The sequence below is a fragment of the Cyprinodon tularosa genome, unplaced genomic scaffold (genome assembly GCF_016077235.1).
Source record: "Cyprinodon tularosa strain WSP-4 unplaced genomic scaffold, ASM1607723v1 ctg955, whole genome shotgun sequence".
In the NCBI taxonomy this organism is placed as follows: Eukaryota; Metazoa; Chordata; class Actinopteri; order Cyprinodontiformes; family Cyprinodontidae; genus Cyprinodon; species Cyprinodon tularosa.
In genome coordinates, this window is record NW_024039735.1 from 169235 (window position 1) to 187783 (window position 18549).

General features: G+C 42.5%; 1 protein-coding gene across 1 annotated transcript in view; it reads left to right on the plus strand.

Moving 5' to 3' along the window:
- The first annotated feature begins 10098 nt into the window (after nt 1-10098).
- LOC119776772 (myosin phosphatase Rho-interacting protein-like) overlaps nt 10099-18549 on the plus strand; it is a 37092-nt gene continuing 28641 nt past the window's right edge. The window contains exons 1-3 of the mRNA XM_038275365.1: nt 10099-10332; nt 10589-10786; nt 18092-18273. Of these exons, the coding sequence (XP_038131293.1) occupies nt 10622-10786; nt 18092-18273 (347 nt within the window). The 5' untranslated portion in view covers nt 10099-10332; nt 10589-10621. The remainder of the gene's footprint in view (nt 10333-10588; nt 10787-18091; nt 18274-18549) is intronic.

Sequence of the window (18549 nt, forward strand, 5' to 3'; positions counted from 1 at the left end):
TGCTGTGGAACTGCTGTGGAGCTGCTGTGGAACTGCTGTGGAGCTCCTGTGGAGCTGCTGTGGAGCTGCCGTGGAGCTGCCGCGGAGCTGCTTTGGAGCTGCTGTTGAGCTCCCGTGGAGCTGCTGTGGAGCTGCCGTGGAGCTGCTTTGGAGCTGCCGTGGAGGTGCCGTGGAGCTGCTTTGGAGCTGCCGTGGAGCTGCCGTGGAGCTGCTTTGGAGCTGCCGTGGAGCTGCCGTGTAACTGCTGTTGAACTGCTGTGGAACTGCTGTGGAGCTGCTGTGGAGCTCCCGTGGAGCTGCCATGGAGCTGCTGTGGAGCTGCCGTGGAGCTGCTGTGGCTGTGGAGCTGCTGTGGAGCTGCTTTGGAGCTGCTGTGGAGCTGCTGTGGAGCTGCTTTGGAGCTGCTGTGGAACTGCTGTGGAACTGCTGTGGAGCTGTCATGGAGCTGCCGTGGAGCTGCTGTGGAGCTGCTGTGGAACTGCTGTGGAGCTGTCATGGAGCTGCCGTGGAGCTGCTGTGGAGCTGCCGTGGAACTGCTGTGGAGCTGCTGTGGAGCTGCTGTGGAACTGCTGTGGAGCTGCTGTGGAACTGCTGTGGAGCTGCTGTGGAGCTGCTGTGGAGCTGCTGTGGAGCTGCTGTGGAACTGCTGTGGAGCTGCCATGGAGCTGCCGTGGAGCTGCTGTGGAGCTGCCATGGAGCTGCCGTGGAGCTGCTGTGGAGCTGCTGTGGAACTGCTGTGGAGCTGCCATGGAGCTGCCGTGGAGCTGCTGTGGAGCTGCTGTGGAACTGATGTGGAGCTGCCATGGAGCTGCTGTGGAGCTGCTGTGGAGCTGCCATGGAGCTGCCGTGGAGCTGCTGTGGAGCTGCTGTGGAACTGCTGTGGAGCTGCCATGGAGCTGCTGTGGAGCTGCTGTGGAGCTGCTGTGGAACTGCTGTGGAACTGCTGTGGAACTGCTGTGGAGCTGCCATGGAGCTGCTGTGGAGCTGCCATGGAGCTGCCGTGGAGCTGCTGTGGAGCTGCCGTGGAGCTGTTGTGGAGCTGCTGTGGAACTGCTGTGGAGCTGCCATGGAGCTGCTGTGGAGCTGCCGTGGAGCTGCTGTGGAGCTGCCATGGAGCTGCCGTGGAGCTGCTGTGGAGCTGCTGTGGAGCTGCTGTGGAGCTGCCGTGGAACTGGTAGGAGCCTCCTATTGGATAATTACTGCATGGGCGATTATCTTTCAGATGGCAACAAGTGATTTAACCCCAGCTGGTGCAATGACTTGCTTCTCATTTCCTAAACAACCATGTTGAAAGACACATCCGGTGGTCATGGAAAAGATGTTAGTTTGTTTGAGAAGGGTCAAATCATTGGCATGCATCAAGCAGAGAAAACATCTAAAGAGATGCAGAAACTATTAAAATTGGGTTAAGAACTGTCCAAGCATTAATAAAAACTGGAAGGATAGTGGGGACCCATCATCTTCAAGGAAAAATAGGCCGGAAAAAAATCCTGAATGATGGTGATCGGCAATCACTTAAACATCTGGTGAGATCAAATGGAAGAAAAACATCAGTAGAACTCAGGGCTATGCTTAATACTGAAAGTAAGAGTGTTTCCACACGCACAATGCGAAGGGAACTCAAGGGATTGGGACTGAACAGCTGTGTAGCCGTAAGAAAACCACTAATCAGTGAAAAAAGGCTTCAGTTTGCAGGGAGCATAAAGATTGGACTGTGGAGCAATGGAAGAAGGTCATGTGGTCTGATGAGTCCAGATTGACCCTGTTCCAGAGTGATGAGCCAATCAGGGTGAGAAGAGAGGCAGGTGAAGTGATGCACCCACCATGCCTAGTGCCTACTGTACAAGCCTGTGGGGGCGGGGTTATGATCTGGGGTTGCTGCAGTTGCTCAGGTCTAGGTTCAGCAACAGTATGTGCTCAAAGAATGAGGTCAACTGACTCCCTGAATATACTGAATGACCAGGTTATTCCACCAATGGACTTTCCCTGATGGCGCAGGCATATTCCAAGATGACAATGATTCATCGGGCTCAATGGTGAAAGACTGGTTCAGGGAGCATGACTCATCATTTTCCCACATGGATTGGCCACCACAGAGTCCAGACCTCAACCCAGTTGAGAATCTCTGGGATGTGCTAGAGAGGGCTTTGCTCAGCAGTCAGACTCTACCGTCATCATTGCAAGATCTTGGTGAAAAATTAATGCAACACTGGATGGAAATAAATCTTTTGACATTGCAGAAGTTTATCGAAACAACGCCACAGCGAATGCGTGCCGTAATCAAAGCTAAAGAAGGTCCAACAAATTATTAGAGTGAAGGACCTTTTTATTTGGTGGCGACTTTTTTTCGGCCAGGCAGTGTATATATATATATATATATATATATATACACTATATTGCCAAAAGTATTTGCTCACCCATCCAAATTATTGGAATCAGGTGTTCCAATCACTTCCATGGCCACAGGTGTATAAATTCAAGCACCTAGGCATGCAGACTGTTTTTACAAACATTTGTGAAAGAATGGGTCGCTCTCAGGAGCTCAGTGAATTCCAGCGTGGAACTGTGATAGGATGCCACCTGTGCAACAAATCCAGTCGTGAAATTTCCTCGCTCCTAAATATTCCACAGTCAACTGTCAGCTGTATTATAAGAAAATGGAAGTGTTTGGGAACGACAGCAACTCAGCCACGAAGTGGTAGGCCACGTAAACTGACGGAGCGGGGTCAGCGGATGCTGACGCGCATAGTGCGAAGAGGTCGCCAACTTTCTGCAGAGTCAATCACTACAGACCTCCAAACTTCATGTGGCCTTCAGATTAGCTCAAGAACAGTGCGCAGAGAGCTTCATGGAATGGGTTTCCATGGTCGAGCAGCTGCATCCAAGCCATACATCACCAAGTGCAATGCAAAGCGTCGGATGCGGTGGTGTAAAGCACGCCGCCACTGGACTCTAGAGCAGTGGAGACGCGTTCTCTGGAGTGACGAATCGCGCTTCTCCATCTGGCAATCTGATGGACGGGTCTGGGTTTGGCGGTTGCCAGGAGAACGGTACTTGTCTGACTGCATTGTGCCAAGTGTAAAGTTTGGTGGAGGGGGGATTATGGTGTGGGGTTGTTTTTCAGGAGCTGGGCTTGGCCCCTTAGTTCCAGTGAAAGGAACTCTGAATGCTTCAGCATACCAAGACATTTTGGACAATTCCATGCTCCCAACTTTGTGGGAACAGTTTGGAGCTGGCCCCTTCCTCTTCCAACATGACTGTGCACCAGTGCACAAAGCAAGGTCCATAAAGACATGGATGACAGAGTCTGGTGTGGATGAACTTGACTGGCCTGCACAGAGTCCTGACCTCAACCCGATAGAACACCTTTGGGATGAATTAGAGCGGAGACTGAGAGCCAGGCCTTCTCGTCCAACATCAGTGTGCGACCTCACAAATGCGCTTCTGGAAGAATGGTCAAAAATTCCCATAAACACACTCCTAAACCTTGTGGACAGCCTTCCCAGAAGAGTTGAAGCTGTTCTAGCTGCAAAGGGTGGACCGACGTCATATTGAACCCTATGGATTAGGAACGGGATGTCACTTAAGCTCATATGTGAGTCAAGGCAGGTGAGCAAATACTTTTGGCAATATAGTGTATATATATATATATATATATATACACGCAACTGGATAGCTCAGTAGGTAACTCCGGTACAGGTGATAGTGTGTTCGATTCCCGGCATGGACATCCATTTTACTTGATTATCTGAAATCAGTTTAATCCCATCCAAATGAAGTGACAAATAAAGACTCTTTTCCAAAGACTATCTGACTTTATGGTGATAAACAGAACTTATCACAAACCTTTTTTTTCATTTATAAATTAATTATAAAAAGCCACCAATGACTTAAAGCTTTGTCCCAAATGGCACATACACACAGCTGTAAAAAAAATAAATAAAAATATTATGTCCAAAATGGGTGAAACATAACTGGTATCCAATTCAATTCAATTCAATTTCAATTCAGTTTATTTATATAGCGCCAAATTCACAACACATGTCATCTCATACAGTCAAATTGATACAAAGTTTTCTATCTAAGGAAAACCAGTTGATTGCATCGACTCATTGACTCTTCAGCAATCCCTCACACTAAGCATGCTTGTAGCGACAGTGGAGAGGAAAAACTCCCTTTGAACAAGAAGAAACCTCTAGATAAAAGTATTACTTGTGTTTTATTACATGTTGCATCATAGACCATCTGGATATAAGCCATATTGACTCACCTTCTATCTCATAATTCATTTTCTAAAAGGGTTAGGGTTAGCTGGTCAAACAGGTTATTTTAAAATGCTGTGTTAACAGAGATGAGATCAGAGCAACAATGGCTTTTCAAAGAATAAAGTCAATAATATAAATGATTAATTTGGCATGTTGGTTTTCTAGTTTGCTGAAGCACAGATAGCAGATAAATGAGGTTTATTGATAGAGTTGAACAAACATTCAGAGATTGGAATTCGTTCCTGATCTACGGTGGATCACAGAGAAGTCGCCACACTAACCTTAACCCGAGCAGAGAGAGAGGATTCATTTTCAACTGGATCTTAAAGAGGAGTTAAACAGATCTTACCTGATCAAAATATAAAGCCATGCAGCTTCCTTCTGATCCTGTAAAAATTAGCATCAGCTTTAATTCCCACCCCTCTTACTGTGTCTGATTTAGCCAGAGCTGCTCAAAGGGAAACTTAAATGAGTTTGAGACTTGTCGGCTCTCCACTGCAGGCTCCACATCATCAACCTGACCTTACTCAGTCAATTACTCCTCTCTGGAGCCTGGACATCCCCAGGGAACCAAACCATACCCCTAATCCTCCTGCCTTCTGGATGAAGGAAGACCTCAAACCAGAACATTAATAACAGAGTGAGCCCTATTGTAATATATGGAGAGATAATTATTGATCATCTTCTACTAAAACTATTAAGATACTATTGATCAAGATTGGAAATGTTGGAACAGTAGAAGAGAAGATTTCTCATTGGGCTAACCATGATGGAGCATTTGGTCTGATGATACCATTTACCAGTTAAAGCTGAAGTTTAAAAATAGAAAAGAGATGACAGCGTTAACATCTGTTTCTTCACGCTCTTTATGTCGCTGTATGGGTATAACATCACATTTTGATTTGTTTATGAGGAGGAACAAATTAAAAAGTAGCTTTAACAGGATGATCTGATTTGCTGCTAGTTTTAAGGAGCATGAGTGGAACTTTTCTGACTGCATCTCCATGGAAACCTGCTCCACTTTCTCATTACTGTAACTTCTGCCAGAGCAGCTGAGTGTAGCAACAGAATGCATGTGTCACACCGACGGCGGAGGACCAGAATACCTCTCCTTAATTGTCATTTCATGTGCCAGAATGTTTAATTATACTTCTGTGTCTCAGCACTGCCGGACAAACTGCAGGCTTCTAAAACTGTAATTAAACACCACAGACTGCTGCTGCGCTCTGCAGATTAATCGCATAACGTGTGAAAAAGTGTTCATCTCAAAGCGCTAGTCCACAGATTTATTAAACAGAGTCTAAAAGTATTCACACCCTTTGAAAATGTTCTGATGTTCTTGAAAATTGTAAAGAATTAAACAATCAAGGACCACATGGCTGCGATGTTAAAGGAAAAATATTTGCTGGTAAAAAGTAACTAGTTACAGTTACTCGGTTACATTCATTACATTACTCATTACAACTTCTACAGTAAAAAAAACTGTAACATGTAGCTGTTCATTCAGACTAATGACCGTCACTCTAACCTGGATAAAATGATTGATTTGATTGTGTAACTCATTATTTTTGGTTTTTGAGACATCAAGTTTGATTTAATCTGAACTAAATACACGTACAAAGGACCCATAACAAAGTTTTTGATTTCTCTCAATATGTATATATTTATTCATGACCTGCAGGTAATTTTATTGTTTAAGTCACATGTGATTTGTGTTTTGCACGCTGCAGTCAGAGCACGTGATCAAGTCCAAGTCCCAAACCGTGAAAGAGCACCATTTCCATCCATGACAATGTTTTCAGATTATTTGTGTTGTTTGAGCAAAGACATGTTTATCAGCATCCGGTCGCTGTGTGACGTGATGACATCAGTGCCCGCGCAGCACCCTCCATGTTCTGTGTGTCTGAATAAATGGCCGACTCTGCAGGAGTTATGGAGTGCCAGCAAAGGAGAAGATTTTGTCAAGTGTTTCTCCAATGCTAAGCTAGTCCATCAAGATTTTTAAACTAAGTAAAACGCAAGTGTTGCTGCACAGGGATGGCGAATATCCCCACAGGTTATGGGCCCAGTCAGTTAGGGCACAGGTGGAACAGACTTTTATTCAAAGGTGAAGAGAAAAGTTTGGGAAGCATGGTTCCTCGTGCACATGGAACTTTGTAGTCTCAGGGAGACCATCACAGAGACGCCAGAAATCGACGGTGAAGATGGAGTAGCTCTCGCCCAAGATGAGGCAAAGAATGGTGAGGCGTATGCGGAACTTGTACAAGTTTTGGACAACAAAAGTTTATCGTTAGTAATGAGAGAAGCTGAACGAGATGGAAGGAAGGCCTTGGATATTCTGCGAAAGCATTACGTTGGTAAGGACAAGCCAGGACAAGCCACTCTGCAAAGCTAGCGATGAGACAATTATCCAATACATAATTCGAGCAGAGACTATTTTCATGTCATTAAGGAGAGCATATGAGCAAATTAGTGATGGACTTATGATTGCAATGGTAGTGAAAGGGCTACCCGAGTCAAATGAAGTCGTGGCTTTTGGCAAATTTAAGAGTAGAATGCGCAGCTATGAGAGTACAGAGAAATATAGAAGAGGAGACGTGACCGAGGACAACGTGATGAGGACAGGAGGGGCAATGAAAGCGCGCTGGAGAGGCCGAGGAAAGAAGGTGGACTTGGCCGACATGGAGCGCTGTGCTAGAAAAGAGGAGACATGGCACGAGCATGCCCCAATGACGTGCAACAGAGGAGAGATGATCAAGCATGGGACACACCGCAGCGAGGAAAAGGGCACGGTTGTGATCAAATCAAGAAAGCAGATGAACAGACAGATACACAGTCATTTTTCTTTAAGATGAGTGACTGTCAAGTGCTTGGAGAAAACAAGAAAGGGCTCATGGTTGGCTGCGGGGCCACATCACATATGATCAACAATGCCAACAGGTTCAAAACGGTGGACAAGAGCTTCAGACAAGAGGACCACATGATAGAGATGGCCAACAGAACCGAGGAGAGCGGAATGGCGAAGATGAGGAGAGACGCCGAGGTCTACTTGCTGGGACGACGAGTGAGAAGGAGACTCAAGCATGGGCTCTACATCCCATCATTCCCACAGAACATCGTTTCTGTCAAGGCAGTGACAGGCAACGGCGCAGAGGTCCGTTTTAAAGAGCTGGCTCATCAACAGGGACGGTAGAAAAATCAAAATGGATGTGTACGGTAGGCTGTACTACCTTAGCACAGCTGAGAGAGAAAAGGTTGATAAAGTATATGGTTGTCATGATAAATAGAGAATGCGGTTGAAGGGATGTCTATTAAGGGCAAAAATGATAAATCCAACCAAAATTGTGAAATATGCACACAGGGTAAATTCCACGCAAAGCAGAAACAGACAGGCAGATGCAAAGGCTACCTCCATACCTGAGCTAGTGCACACAGACTTGTGTGGGCTGATAGAAGCAGCAGATAAAGATGGGTACAATTGCATTTACTGATGATTACAGTGGGATGATTTTTCCCTATTTTCTGAAGACAATAAGCTATGCTGAGCAAGCTACAGAAAAATTCATAGCAGATTATCCTCCCTATGGGAAGATTAAGTGTAATAGATCTGACAACGGTACAGAGTTTAACCGGGCAAGATTTACAGTCCTTACTTAGGAGTAATGGGATAAGGAATGAGACAAGTGCACCCTACCCAACCCAGTAGAACGGGGATGGAGAACATTATTCGAGGTGGCATGATGCATGCTATTGGAGAGTAACCTCCCAAAGCAATTATGGACGTATGCAGGGCAAACCACAGCTCAGATTCATAACAGGTGTTACAGTAGTTACTATGTTTTTACAGGGAAAACACCCTGTTTTCACCCAAAGTGAAAAATGTTGTGCTCCAAAAACTACTTAAAGTATAAAAGTATAAAATAACCTTTAAAAAAAACAGCCAGATGCCGCTATATGAACTGAAAGCTCAATATTTGGACTATTTCTATAAATTCTGTGAGATAGGGCCAAGGATGAGGGAGGTCTGGTTGGTCTCCGTCTCCCGATACGCTCTCGCCTGTGTCCGACCTTTCAGACATTTCAACATCTTTTTCTGAATCCCACATTGTAGCATGGCATAGACAATTCACGTTAGCAGTTTGAAGAACACCTGCTTGCTTCTGATGGTTTCCTTTAGCTAACCAATGAGTGTTTGCGTTCTATGACTCATCCAATCACACTAGTTTTCACTAGATGTGGGCGGAGCCAATGATCTGCATTGGATGGAGCACATGACGGGAAATAAAGATTTAGAAACATTAAACCGAAGCCAAAAGGAACGAGTAACGTTTGTTTTAAAAATGTAAGGAATAGAAAGAACAGATACTGGTGAGAAAATGAGTAGAAGTCAGAAGTAGGAAGAAAAATAAGTAATGGAGTAAAGTAGAGATACCTAAAAACTGTACTTAAGTACAGTAACGAAGTATTTGTACTTTGTTACTTGACACCTCTGGTTGTTTGTTCGGAGAGCAATGGAAGCTGGCAGGTGAAATTAATGTTACAAAGAAGTGAAGTAAAGGAGGTTTCCAGAACTGCCAGTATGTGAAATGTTTTTTTTTTTTATTATGGGTTATACTGTAACTGAGTACAGTACAAAATTAGATATGTTTTTGTTCTTGTTTCCTAGTATACAGTAGAGCAGGGGTCTTCAACGTTTTCTAATCTAAGGACCCCAAACTGATGGCAAGATAGAGCAGAGACCCCCTAATTATATATTGTATGAAATAGTGTTCTATCAAACTGGTCCTATAGTCACTCTATTACAGATGGAGTAATGTAACTAAAGTAATCCCTCCCTGGGATTAATAAAGTATTCCTGATTCTTGGTTGATGGGACAGGTGTTGTGAATGAAACGGTGCCCAGCTTAATGTGTGTCGCTGAATGTGAGCATTGATGACTGAAAGACATCTTCTGCCTCCATTTATCTGTTTACTGCAGTCTGTTGGATTCATGTTTATGTGGATTTAAACACATTTCAATTAGTGGAAAGAATTGGGAATATAAAAAAAAGTCTAATAAACCAAAACTTTCGCGACCCCCATGCACTACCTCTGTGGACCCCCTAGGGGTCGCAGACCCCCTGTTGAAGACCTCCGCAGTAGAGAGAGCAGTAAACATTTCTTTGAGTGGAAGTGTTAAGCACATTTGTCGCTCTGTGACGTGATGATGTCATTGCCCGTGCACGCACCCTCCATGTTCTGTGTGAATGAATGGCTGACTCTGGAGGAGTTATGGAGGCCAGCCGACGGAGAAGATGTTGTCCAGTGTTTCTCTCATGCTAAGCTAGTCCATAAAGTTTTTTCTCGGTGTAACCTAAGTAAAATGCATGTGCTGCTGCGCAGGGATGGCGAATATCCCAACACACTAAATTGCTAACGTTAGCTAGCCAAAACCCCTCACTCATTCAGCTGGGCTACATCCTAATTTAATTTAATTCTAATTTAATATCATATTGGAGATTTTATCATACCTGATTTGTTACTAATAAAACAAAGTAAATATTACATGCATGTATAATTTAAAACGATATACCAAAAGAGTTCAATTTTAAACATAGCAGATAACATGTTTTAGTTGATTTTTATTTTTTAAGAATTTCTGTTTTCTTTTGACATAATTTTCCAATCAAATCAATTCTTGTTCAACTTTAATTTAAAAATTATTCCTAAAATCAGAGGTCAGTCCTCTTTACAGAAGTTATTGTTGGTTTTATTCTGTTGTAGAATAATGACAGTAAGAAAGACGAGTCAATCGCCATCAGATTAGCAGCTGTTGTGCAGCTTTGTCCATAAAGCACCTGTTCTGAAGAGTTGGTAGCAGGTTTCTCTTTTCTTCGGAGGATGTTACCTGATAGGCTACTCTGTTTTGACACCAGGTGAGATACAGTGAAGGTTTGAGGCTATTTTCCATAAAAGATTCAACCCCTGATACACTCCCTCAGTCAACCTACAGCCTTCCTGCCTGTTGGAGTCCTTCCAAATAATGATTGTTGTGGAGATTTTTAATTTAGGCCTGGATCACCTGCAGGTAACGACATTTTTGCTTTTCACTCAATGTTTTTATGTTGTTTTGATGACAAAAGCAACTGAGGATCTATTTAGCCGTCTGCTTCAGCTAAAGGCTATTAACTTTATCTAGAATTAGTAACTCTGAAAACATATACGCGTTTCAAATACATCTGAAAGGTCTTAAACCTGTCGAATTACAGCTAATAATTCAGCTTTTTATCATGAGGTTTGTTATCCTGGGAAATAACATTACAGCAGTTTTTTTTTTAATCAAGTCAATCAGAGGCTGAAGTTCCAGATAAACCAGAATGAGGATCAGCATGGCGCCCCCTGCTGAAGACCGTTACTGCTGCCGGTTCCAGCCCAATGCCTTTGACCCCTCCCGCTGCAGCTCGTGCCTGCGGCCGAATCATATGCACTTCAGTGGCACCGCAGTGGAAAATGCTTCAGAACTGGACAATCTCCATGAGCAGGTATGCCTGATCTACAGCTCAGCTTTCATTCATCTAAGATTTCAGCATAAAAACAAAGAAATTAATCCCATTTATCAAATAGAATTAGTTTACATTATAAGCTTTAGGGGAAACTTTAAATCCATCAGACAAATTCAGATTTACTGAGTCCCTCTGCTCTGGATTGATGTTCACATTATAGTCTTTCTATAAAAGTATTCACGCCCTTTGAGCCCGGCCATATTAAAGCTATGCATGTTTATGTATTTGTTTTAACAAACATCTTGAACAATATACAAAATATGACCAAAGCAGTAGTAGTGTTACTGCTCAGTTCAAAATAAAAGACAAAAAAAACCAACAACAAATTGCCTCAAACATACTGATTCCAATGCGACTGATCATATTTCGTGCTTAACCTCTTATAGTGAGAATTAGATTTGACATTATGTGTCCTGAAATAAACTGTCTTTAGGAACTGCAGTTCACATGTTCTTCACTCACTTTCACCGTCTTCTGAGATAATCACATTCCCAACATAATTAATGAAAGAATTCCAGATAGACTCAACAGGTCCTGTTTACCCTTTAATATTTACATCATTTATTCCAGAAGGAGAACAGAAAACATCTGCTGCAGCCGTTGGTTTATAGTCGGTCTGTTTTTCCAAAACATTGATGCACATCTCTTCGCATTAAGCAAACTTAAGTTTATAAAAACTCCTTCATTTCTTCTGTAAGTATGTCTGAGTTTGGTTCATAAAGATTCTAAATCATTTGAAGTATTTTGTCTTTCCAGACTTTGAATGTTGGATCAGTTCTTCCAGGTACAAAAAACTGGTTTCCCCTCTGAACAAAGACAGACAATTTCTTTCATATTTCTTTTTACATCTCTTCATACTCTTATCATGTTTATTAAGATACAGATTTTTTTTTATATTCCAGAAGTTTTAATATTGAATTTGAATATAGTCTCCATATCAGTCCAATGTGGAGAATTATTACTGTAATAGAACATCATTACTGAACTTCCTGTTGGTCCATAGGAAACGTTACTGGACTTCCTGTTGGTCCATAGGACACGTTACTGGACTTCCTGTTGGTCCATAGGACACGTTACTGGACTTCCTGTTGGTCCATATGAAACATTACTGGACTTCCTGTTGGTCCATAGGAAACGTTACTGAACTTCCTGTTGGTCCATAGGAAACGTTACTGGACTTCCTGTTGGTCCATAGGACACGTTACTGGACTTCCTGTTGGTCAATAGGAAACATTACTGGACTTCCTGTTGGTCCATAGGAAACGTTACTGGACTTCCTGTTGGTCCATAGGAAACGTTACTGAACTTCCTGTTGGTCCATAGGACACGTTACTGGACTTCCTGTTGGTCCATAGGACACGTTACTGGACTTCCTGTTGGTCCATAGGACACGTTACTGGACTTCCTGTTGGTCCATATGAAACATTACTGGACTTCCTGTTGGTCCATAGGACACGTAACTGAACTTCCTGTTGGTCCATAGGAAACGTTACTGGACTTCCTGTTGGTCCATAGGACACGTTACTGGACTTCCTGTTGGTCCATAGGAAACGTTACTGAACTTCCTGTTGGTCCATAGGAAACGTTACTGGACTTCCTGTTGGTCCATAGGACACGTTACTGGACTTCCTGTTGGTCCATATGAAACATTACTGGACTTCCTGTTGGTCCATAGGAAACGTTACTGAACTTCCTGTTGGTCCATAGGAAACATTACTGGACTTCCTGTTGGTCCATAGGACACGTTACTGGACTTCCTGTTGGTCAATAGGAAACATTACTGGACTTCCTGTTGGTCCATAGGAAACGTTACTGGACTTCCTGTTGGTCCATAGGAAACGTTACTGGACTTCCTGTTGGTCCATAGGAAACGTTACTGGACTTCCTGTTGGTCCATAGGAAACGTTACTGGACTTCCTGTTGGTCCATAGGAAACGTTACTGGACTTCCTGTTGGTCCATAGGACACGTTACTGGACTTCCTGTTGGTCCATAGGAAACGTTACATCTTTTTCTTAATTTGTGAGAAGAATTCAGGCGGAGGTGAAAGAGTAACATTCTGAAATATATAGAGTAACTTTGGCAATATATTCATTTTTTATTATATGTATTCTTCCAATCATAGATTCTTGTAACGGCATCCATCTTTCACTATCTCCTTCGTTCAATTTATGTTTAGAATTGGTCACAACAACCTGATCAAGATCTGAAGAAATGTGTACCCCTAAATATTTAAAATTGTTAACTATTTTTAAACTGTTTAATGTATTTCTATATAATCTTATATTATAGCAAACCCAAATTAGCAGAAGGAAACTGATATTAGGTTAACGAGTCGCTGAAATACTTTTTACTGCAAGTCTTCTAAGGTGTCGCTTCCCTTCCTCTACGGACTGCTAAAGATTGTTCTTTAAGGAATATTGGATGGAAAGCTTCAGTGAAGTCCAGCTTCTGTTTTATTTAGGTTTGCTTTTTGACTTTCATGTTATCCTAATGTGCTTTGATCTGAAAATAATTTCCTCCTAGTCTCAGCTCGTTTCTCAGCTCCTTTCCTCTGATAGTTTTATTTTCTGCCTGGCAGTCAGCTGCAGTTTTCTCCCCTAAAAACATGATTTACAAACAACAAATTTCCTTTTGGGCACAATAAAGTAATTTCAACTTTAATAAACTGAATCCCTTATGTGAAGGACGATGTAAACTGGATTTGGTTTTCATGAAGCTTCATAGCAGTGAATAAAATGCATGCTGTGATGTTTTTTCCTCTCTTTGAAACTTTAAAATTCTAGGAAGTATTAAGTTTTAATGGCTCAACATGTTTAGATGTTAATGCAGGATTCATAATGTTGCTGTTAGTTAAAGATAGAAGCTTGAATCCAGAACATTTTCTATTGTCTGGTTTGTCAGAAATGAACCAAAGCTTTGATGTTTTTATTTGTTTTAGTCATGTTAGCATCTTGATTAGTTTTGGTCAGTATTAACTGGATCCGTATAGTTTTTTCTCACCAAAGATTCAATAAAGCAGGTTTTTAAGTTCCCTGCTTCATTTTTAATGTGAATTCTTTTATAGGTCCAATATTTTTCCCTGTTGAGTTCAAAGCTCTGAAATTCAGCTTGTTCCTGAATGAAAAAAACACATCATTTACTGCATCTATGTCGGTCTATTTAGCCTCGGCCTTATTCCTGCTCAGAGTGAATCCAGCATTTAGGTTTAATGGTGTCTTGGTTTATTAGAACAATAGGTCAATGCTGTCCTCTAAAGGCCTTTATATAAACTCCTGCTTCCTCTCATTGCTCCTCATTAGGCAGAAAAAAAAAGCTTCGCACTGGAAGAAAATAACCAGGGGAAACAACAAGGTTTAACCGGAACAAGAAAAGAACTTCAATGAAGCTAAAGAATAAAACTAATGACTAAATAAAGAATTTCCAAGCAGAAAACTGGAGAATAGAAGGAACTGGAGATAACTGAACCCATGGAAAACCTAAAGAATAACTTGTTATGGTTTTCCCGTTTTGGGACTTTGAGTTTTTGGTTTTCAGTTTTCAGTTATTCTGTTTTGTTGATCTTTGGTTTATTTACCATTTTATGTATGTTTAAAAAGTCTGCATTTGCTCTTTGCTGCCCCCTTGTGCCTGTTTCCTTTCCCCTAGCTCCTTTCTAGTCTCCTCCATCCACATCTGCTCCATATCAGCTGATTAGCCGTGTCTTTGTTCAGAGTTCAATTCAATTCTATTCAGTTTATTTATATAGCGCTAATTCACAACACAAGTCATCTCATTGCATCGACTCATTGACTCAAATACAATCCCTCACACTAAGCATGCTTGTAGCGACAGTGGAGAGGAAAAACTCCCTTTGAACAGGAAGAAACCTCCAGCAGAACCAGGCTCAGTGTGAGCGGCCATCTGCTGAGGCCCACTGGGGTTCAAGGAGACAGAAGCAGACATAGAAAAAGAAGCATAGATACAAAAGGCAACTGTCAACCAGCTCCACAGGCGGCCCCGTCCAGGAAACACACAGCTAGGCAGACGGGCTCCGAGCCAGCTCCCATGTCAGAGGATGAAGAGAGCACATCCAGTTAGTCACAGTCAGAGAAACAGGACTACACTGGAAAACAGGCCAAGCTCCAACATCTAGAAACAAAGGTGTTGATGGCAGCAGCACAGCTGATATTTCTCTCCAGGATGGAGTCACAGCCAAACAGGAACAGACCAGATGAAGCTACTATGAGAAAAAGCAGAGAGAGCAGAACGTTAGAGATTGAACTAACAGATTCTGCAGAGTGGGAGAATAGAGATAGAATGAAGCAGAATGATGAAAAAGGGGTCCCTATGTCCTCCAGCAGTCTAAGCCTATAGCAGCAGAACTATAGAGATAGCTCAGGATAACCTGAGCCACTCTAACTAGAAGCTTTATCAAAAAGGAAAGTTTTAAGCCTAGCCTTAAAAGTAGACAGGGTGTCTGCCTCACGGACTAAAACTGGTAGTTGGTTCCACAGGAGAGGAGCATGATAACTAAAAGATCTGCCTCCCATTCTACTTTTAGAAATTCTAGAAACCTCTTTGATCTGGGATTTAAATGACAGGTCCTGATCAAAAATAACACTAAGATTTTTTACTTTATTATCTGAAATCAGTTTAATCCCATCCAAATGATGTGACTGACTAATCAGCTTCTTTTTCAGAGACTCTGGTCCAAAGACTATAACTTCTGTTTTGTCTGCATTCAGAAGCAGAAAGTTAAGAGTCATCCAGGTTTTTATGTCTTCAGACATGCCTGTAATCTATGTAATGGGTTAGCTTCATCTGGATTATAGACAGATATAGCTGGGTATCATCAGCATAACAGTGGAAATTAATCCCATGCTGTCTAATAATTCTACCAATTGGGAGCATGTATAAAGTAAAGAGAATTGGTCCTAGCACTGATCCCTGTGGTACTCCACAGGTAACCTTTGAGCGTGTTGAAGATCTATCATTAACATGAACAAACTGAATTCGATCAGATAGATAAGATTTAAACCAGTCTAGAGCTGTTCCTTTAATTCCAACAAAATATTCAAGTCTTTCTAAAAGAATATTCTGATCAACTGGATCAAATGCAGCACTGAGATCCAACAGGACGAGCACAGATACAAGTCCATTATCTGAGGCCATGAGAATATCATTAGTTAGGTACATATCCCTGTAACAGAGATAGATTAATCACATCTAAAATGGAGGAGGAGATCAAAGGGAATACCTCCTTAAATAACCTGGTTGGAACTGGATCTAACATACAAGTTGAAGGCTTAGATGAAGACAATAATTTTGCTAACTCTGAAAGTTCAACTGGATCAAAGCAGTCTAAACCCGGTTCAGACTCCATGACTACCTCAGGTACAATCGCGGATAGAGGAGTGCTAATGATCCTATTTTTAATATGATCAATCTTATTTATAAAGAATCCCATAAAATCATTGCTGCTAAGAGCAGGTGGAATGGACGGTTCAACAGAGCTATGGCTCGGGGTGAGTTTGGCAACTGGATTAAAAAGAAATCTAGGATTATTCTTATTCTCCTCTATTAATAAGGAGAAGTATCCTGCTCTTGCTTTACAAAGGGTCCTCTTATACAGCAGTAAACTATTTTTCCAGACTAGGAAGGACTCCCACAGGCCTGTGGAGCGATATTTGCTCTACTAATATCTACATAAATGGAATATTTAATATGTTTTTATTAAAATAGTTACTTGTTTTCTCTTTACCCCATATAACTTAAAATGTAGTTCTGACTGTTGCCACCATCTGTGTTAGAGGAAAAAAATGGTAGGGGTGGCCACAGGGGTGGCCAATGATTGGCTAAGGGTCACCCTGGCCCCCCCATCTAGCTCCACCCCTGAACAGCAGATGATCTTTTTTTTTTTTTTTTTCTTTTAGTGTCCTGTCTGGCGATGTTCCAATAAGAATAATTGTCTTGATGCCAAAAAGAGCCCAACAGATTTTACTTTCACAAGTGGAGCAGTATGGCTATCGCCATAGTGATCAGCCTGATTTATGCATATAAATAGCTTTATTATAATTCATGCTTGGAGTCTTAGAGATTATATGGACACTGCAATGGAAGTAGAACAGGAAAGGAAAAACAGGAAAAAAGATGAAAGAAAGAGGAGATAAAAGGGAGATAATGATAAAATATCTTCAGTCTGCTTCATCACCTGCAAAGAGATGGAAGAAGAACAGCACAACCAACAGATATAGTGTAAAAGATACAACAAGTAACACCTAGATACTATTGCTGAAGCGCTGAGGGACCCAAAGCCCCAGACACTCAGAGGGACCCCAAGAACAAAGGCCCCACCCCCCAGTGGGAGCCCTGGCCAGGCCCCGGGGGACAGTCGCCAGGAATAAGCCAGTGTCTGCCTGGGCATCCACCAGTGCACCATGGGGGGGGGGGCGGTGTCACCGCCATACTAACTCATCTAGTTCCTGCTTCGAGCCTGACCCCCACCCCGCACCCGAACCAGACAACCCCCAGCAGAAGCCCCCCCACCAGAACGGAGCCCACTTCTCCCGCACAGGCCACCCAACCAGAATCCCCCCCCCCCAAAATAATTCACAGGGCCACTTCCTACGCCTCAATACCCCATTTGCCCCTCCCTCCACCCTCCTTTGGGGAGAGCAGAAATGACGGCCCCAGCACCGGCAGGCCACCCATCCTGTGCATCCAAAAACAAAAAGGGGGGGGAACCCTGGCTGGCCAGGATGTACGTAGCAGATGGAGAGAGATGGACACCGTAGCATTTGATGATTTTATCATTAATTAATGAAAGCTTGTTGCAGCCTTCAGGGAACGGATGACAAGCTGATGATGCAAACATCCCCTGCAGCATCATCAGCAGTTAAATAAAGAGACCCTGAAAGTACAATGAGAGGAAATATTTATGTTTCTTAGACTCAAGATGAGATGAAGGAAATTTAAAGCTAAAAATGGGCGTTGCTGGTCGTGCAAAGGCACCGGAGCAATGAAATAATGATGAGTTTGAACTCAGACTAGCTTGAGTTACGTCCTCTGGTGTCTAAGTGAATTAGCTCCAACACCAGAGTGAATGAGAGGCGAAGGTAGAAGCAGCAGAGCAGCAGATATAACAAAGGACCAAACTCATCACAGTGAGTATTTAGCCTCATATAGAGCTATGCAACTAGAGACTATCAGGCTGGGTTAAAAAATGCTGAGATGTTTTTCTATTATTTTAAACAGTTTAGCCACAGAAGTTGGTTTTATAATTGATATCATTCCAATGAACCAGGCTGAAGGGGACAATAAGAGCGATGAAGATGAGGATGATGGTGATCCAGCGTCGTCGGCGGTGACAACATGCGGCAGCAGCGATGATTCCAGTGAAGGTTGGAACTTTGAGTGGAATCTGGAACGCAGCCCGAGTCCCGACTGGGAACCTGAGAACCGTGAAGCTGCTGACATCCAACCCAGGTGACCCCGTCACGCATTTCAATGACTTCACCTACACTTATATCACTAGTGAACACACCACCATAATATAGGTTTTTGTGATGTAGAAATGTAACAATAGAGCGAAAACTTTCAAACTATAGTTGGATCAAAAGTTTGGTGGAGGAGGTATTATGCTGTGGGGTTTTTATTATTTGGATATTCAATTCAATTCAATTCAGTTTATTTATATAGCGCCAAATTCACAACACATGTCATCTCAAGGCACTTTACAGTTCAACCAGATCATACAGTCAA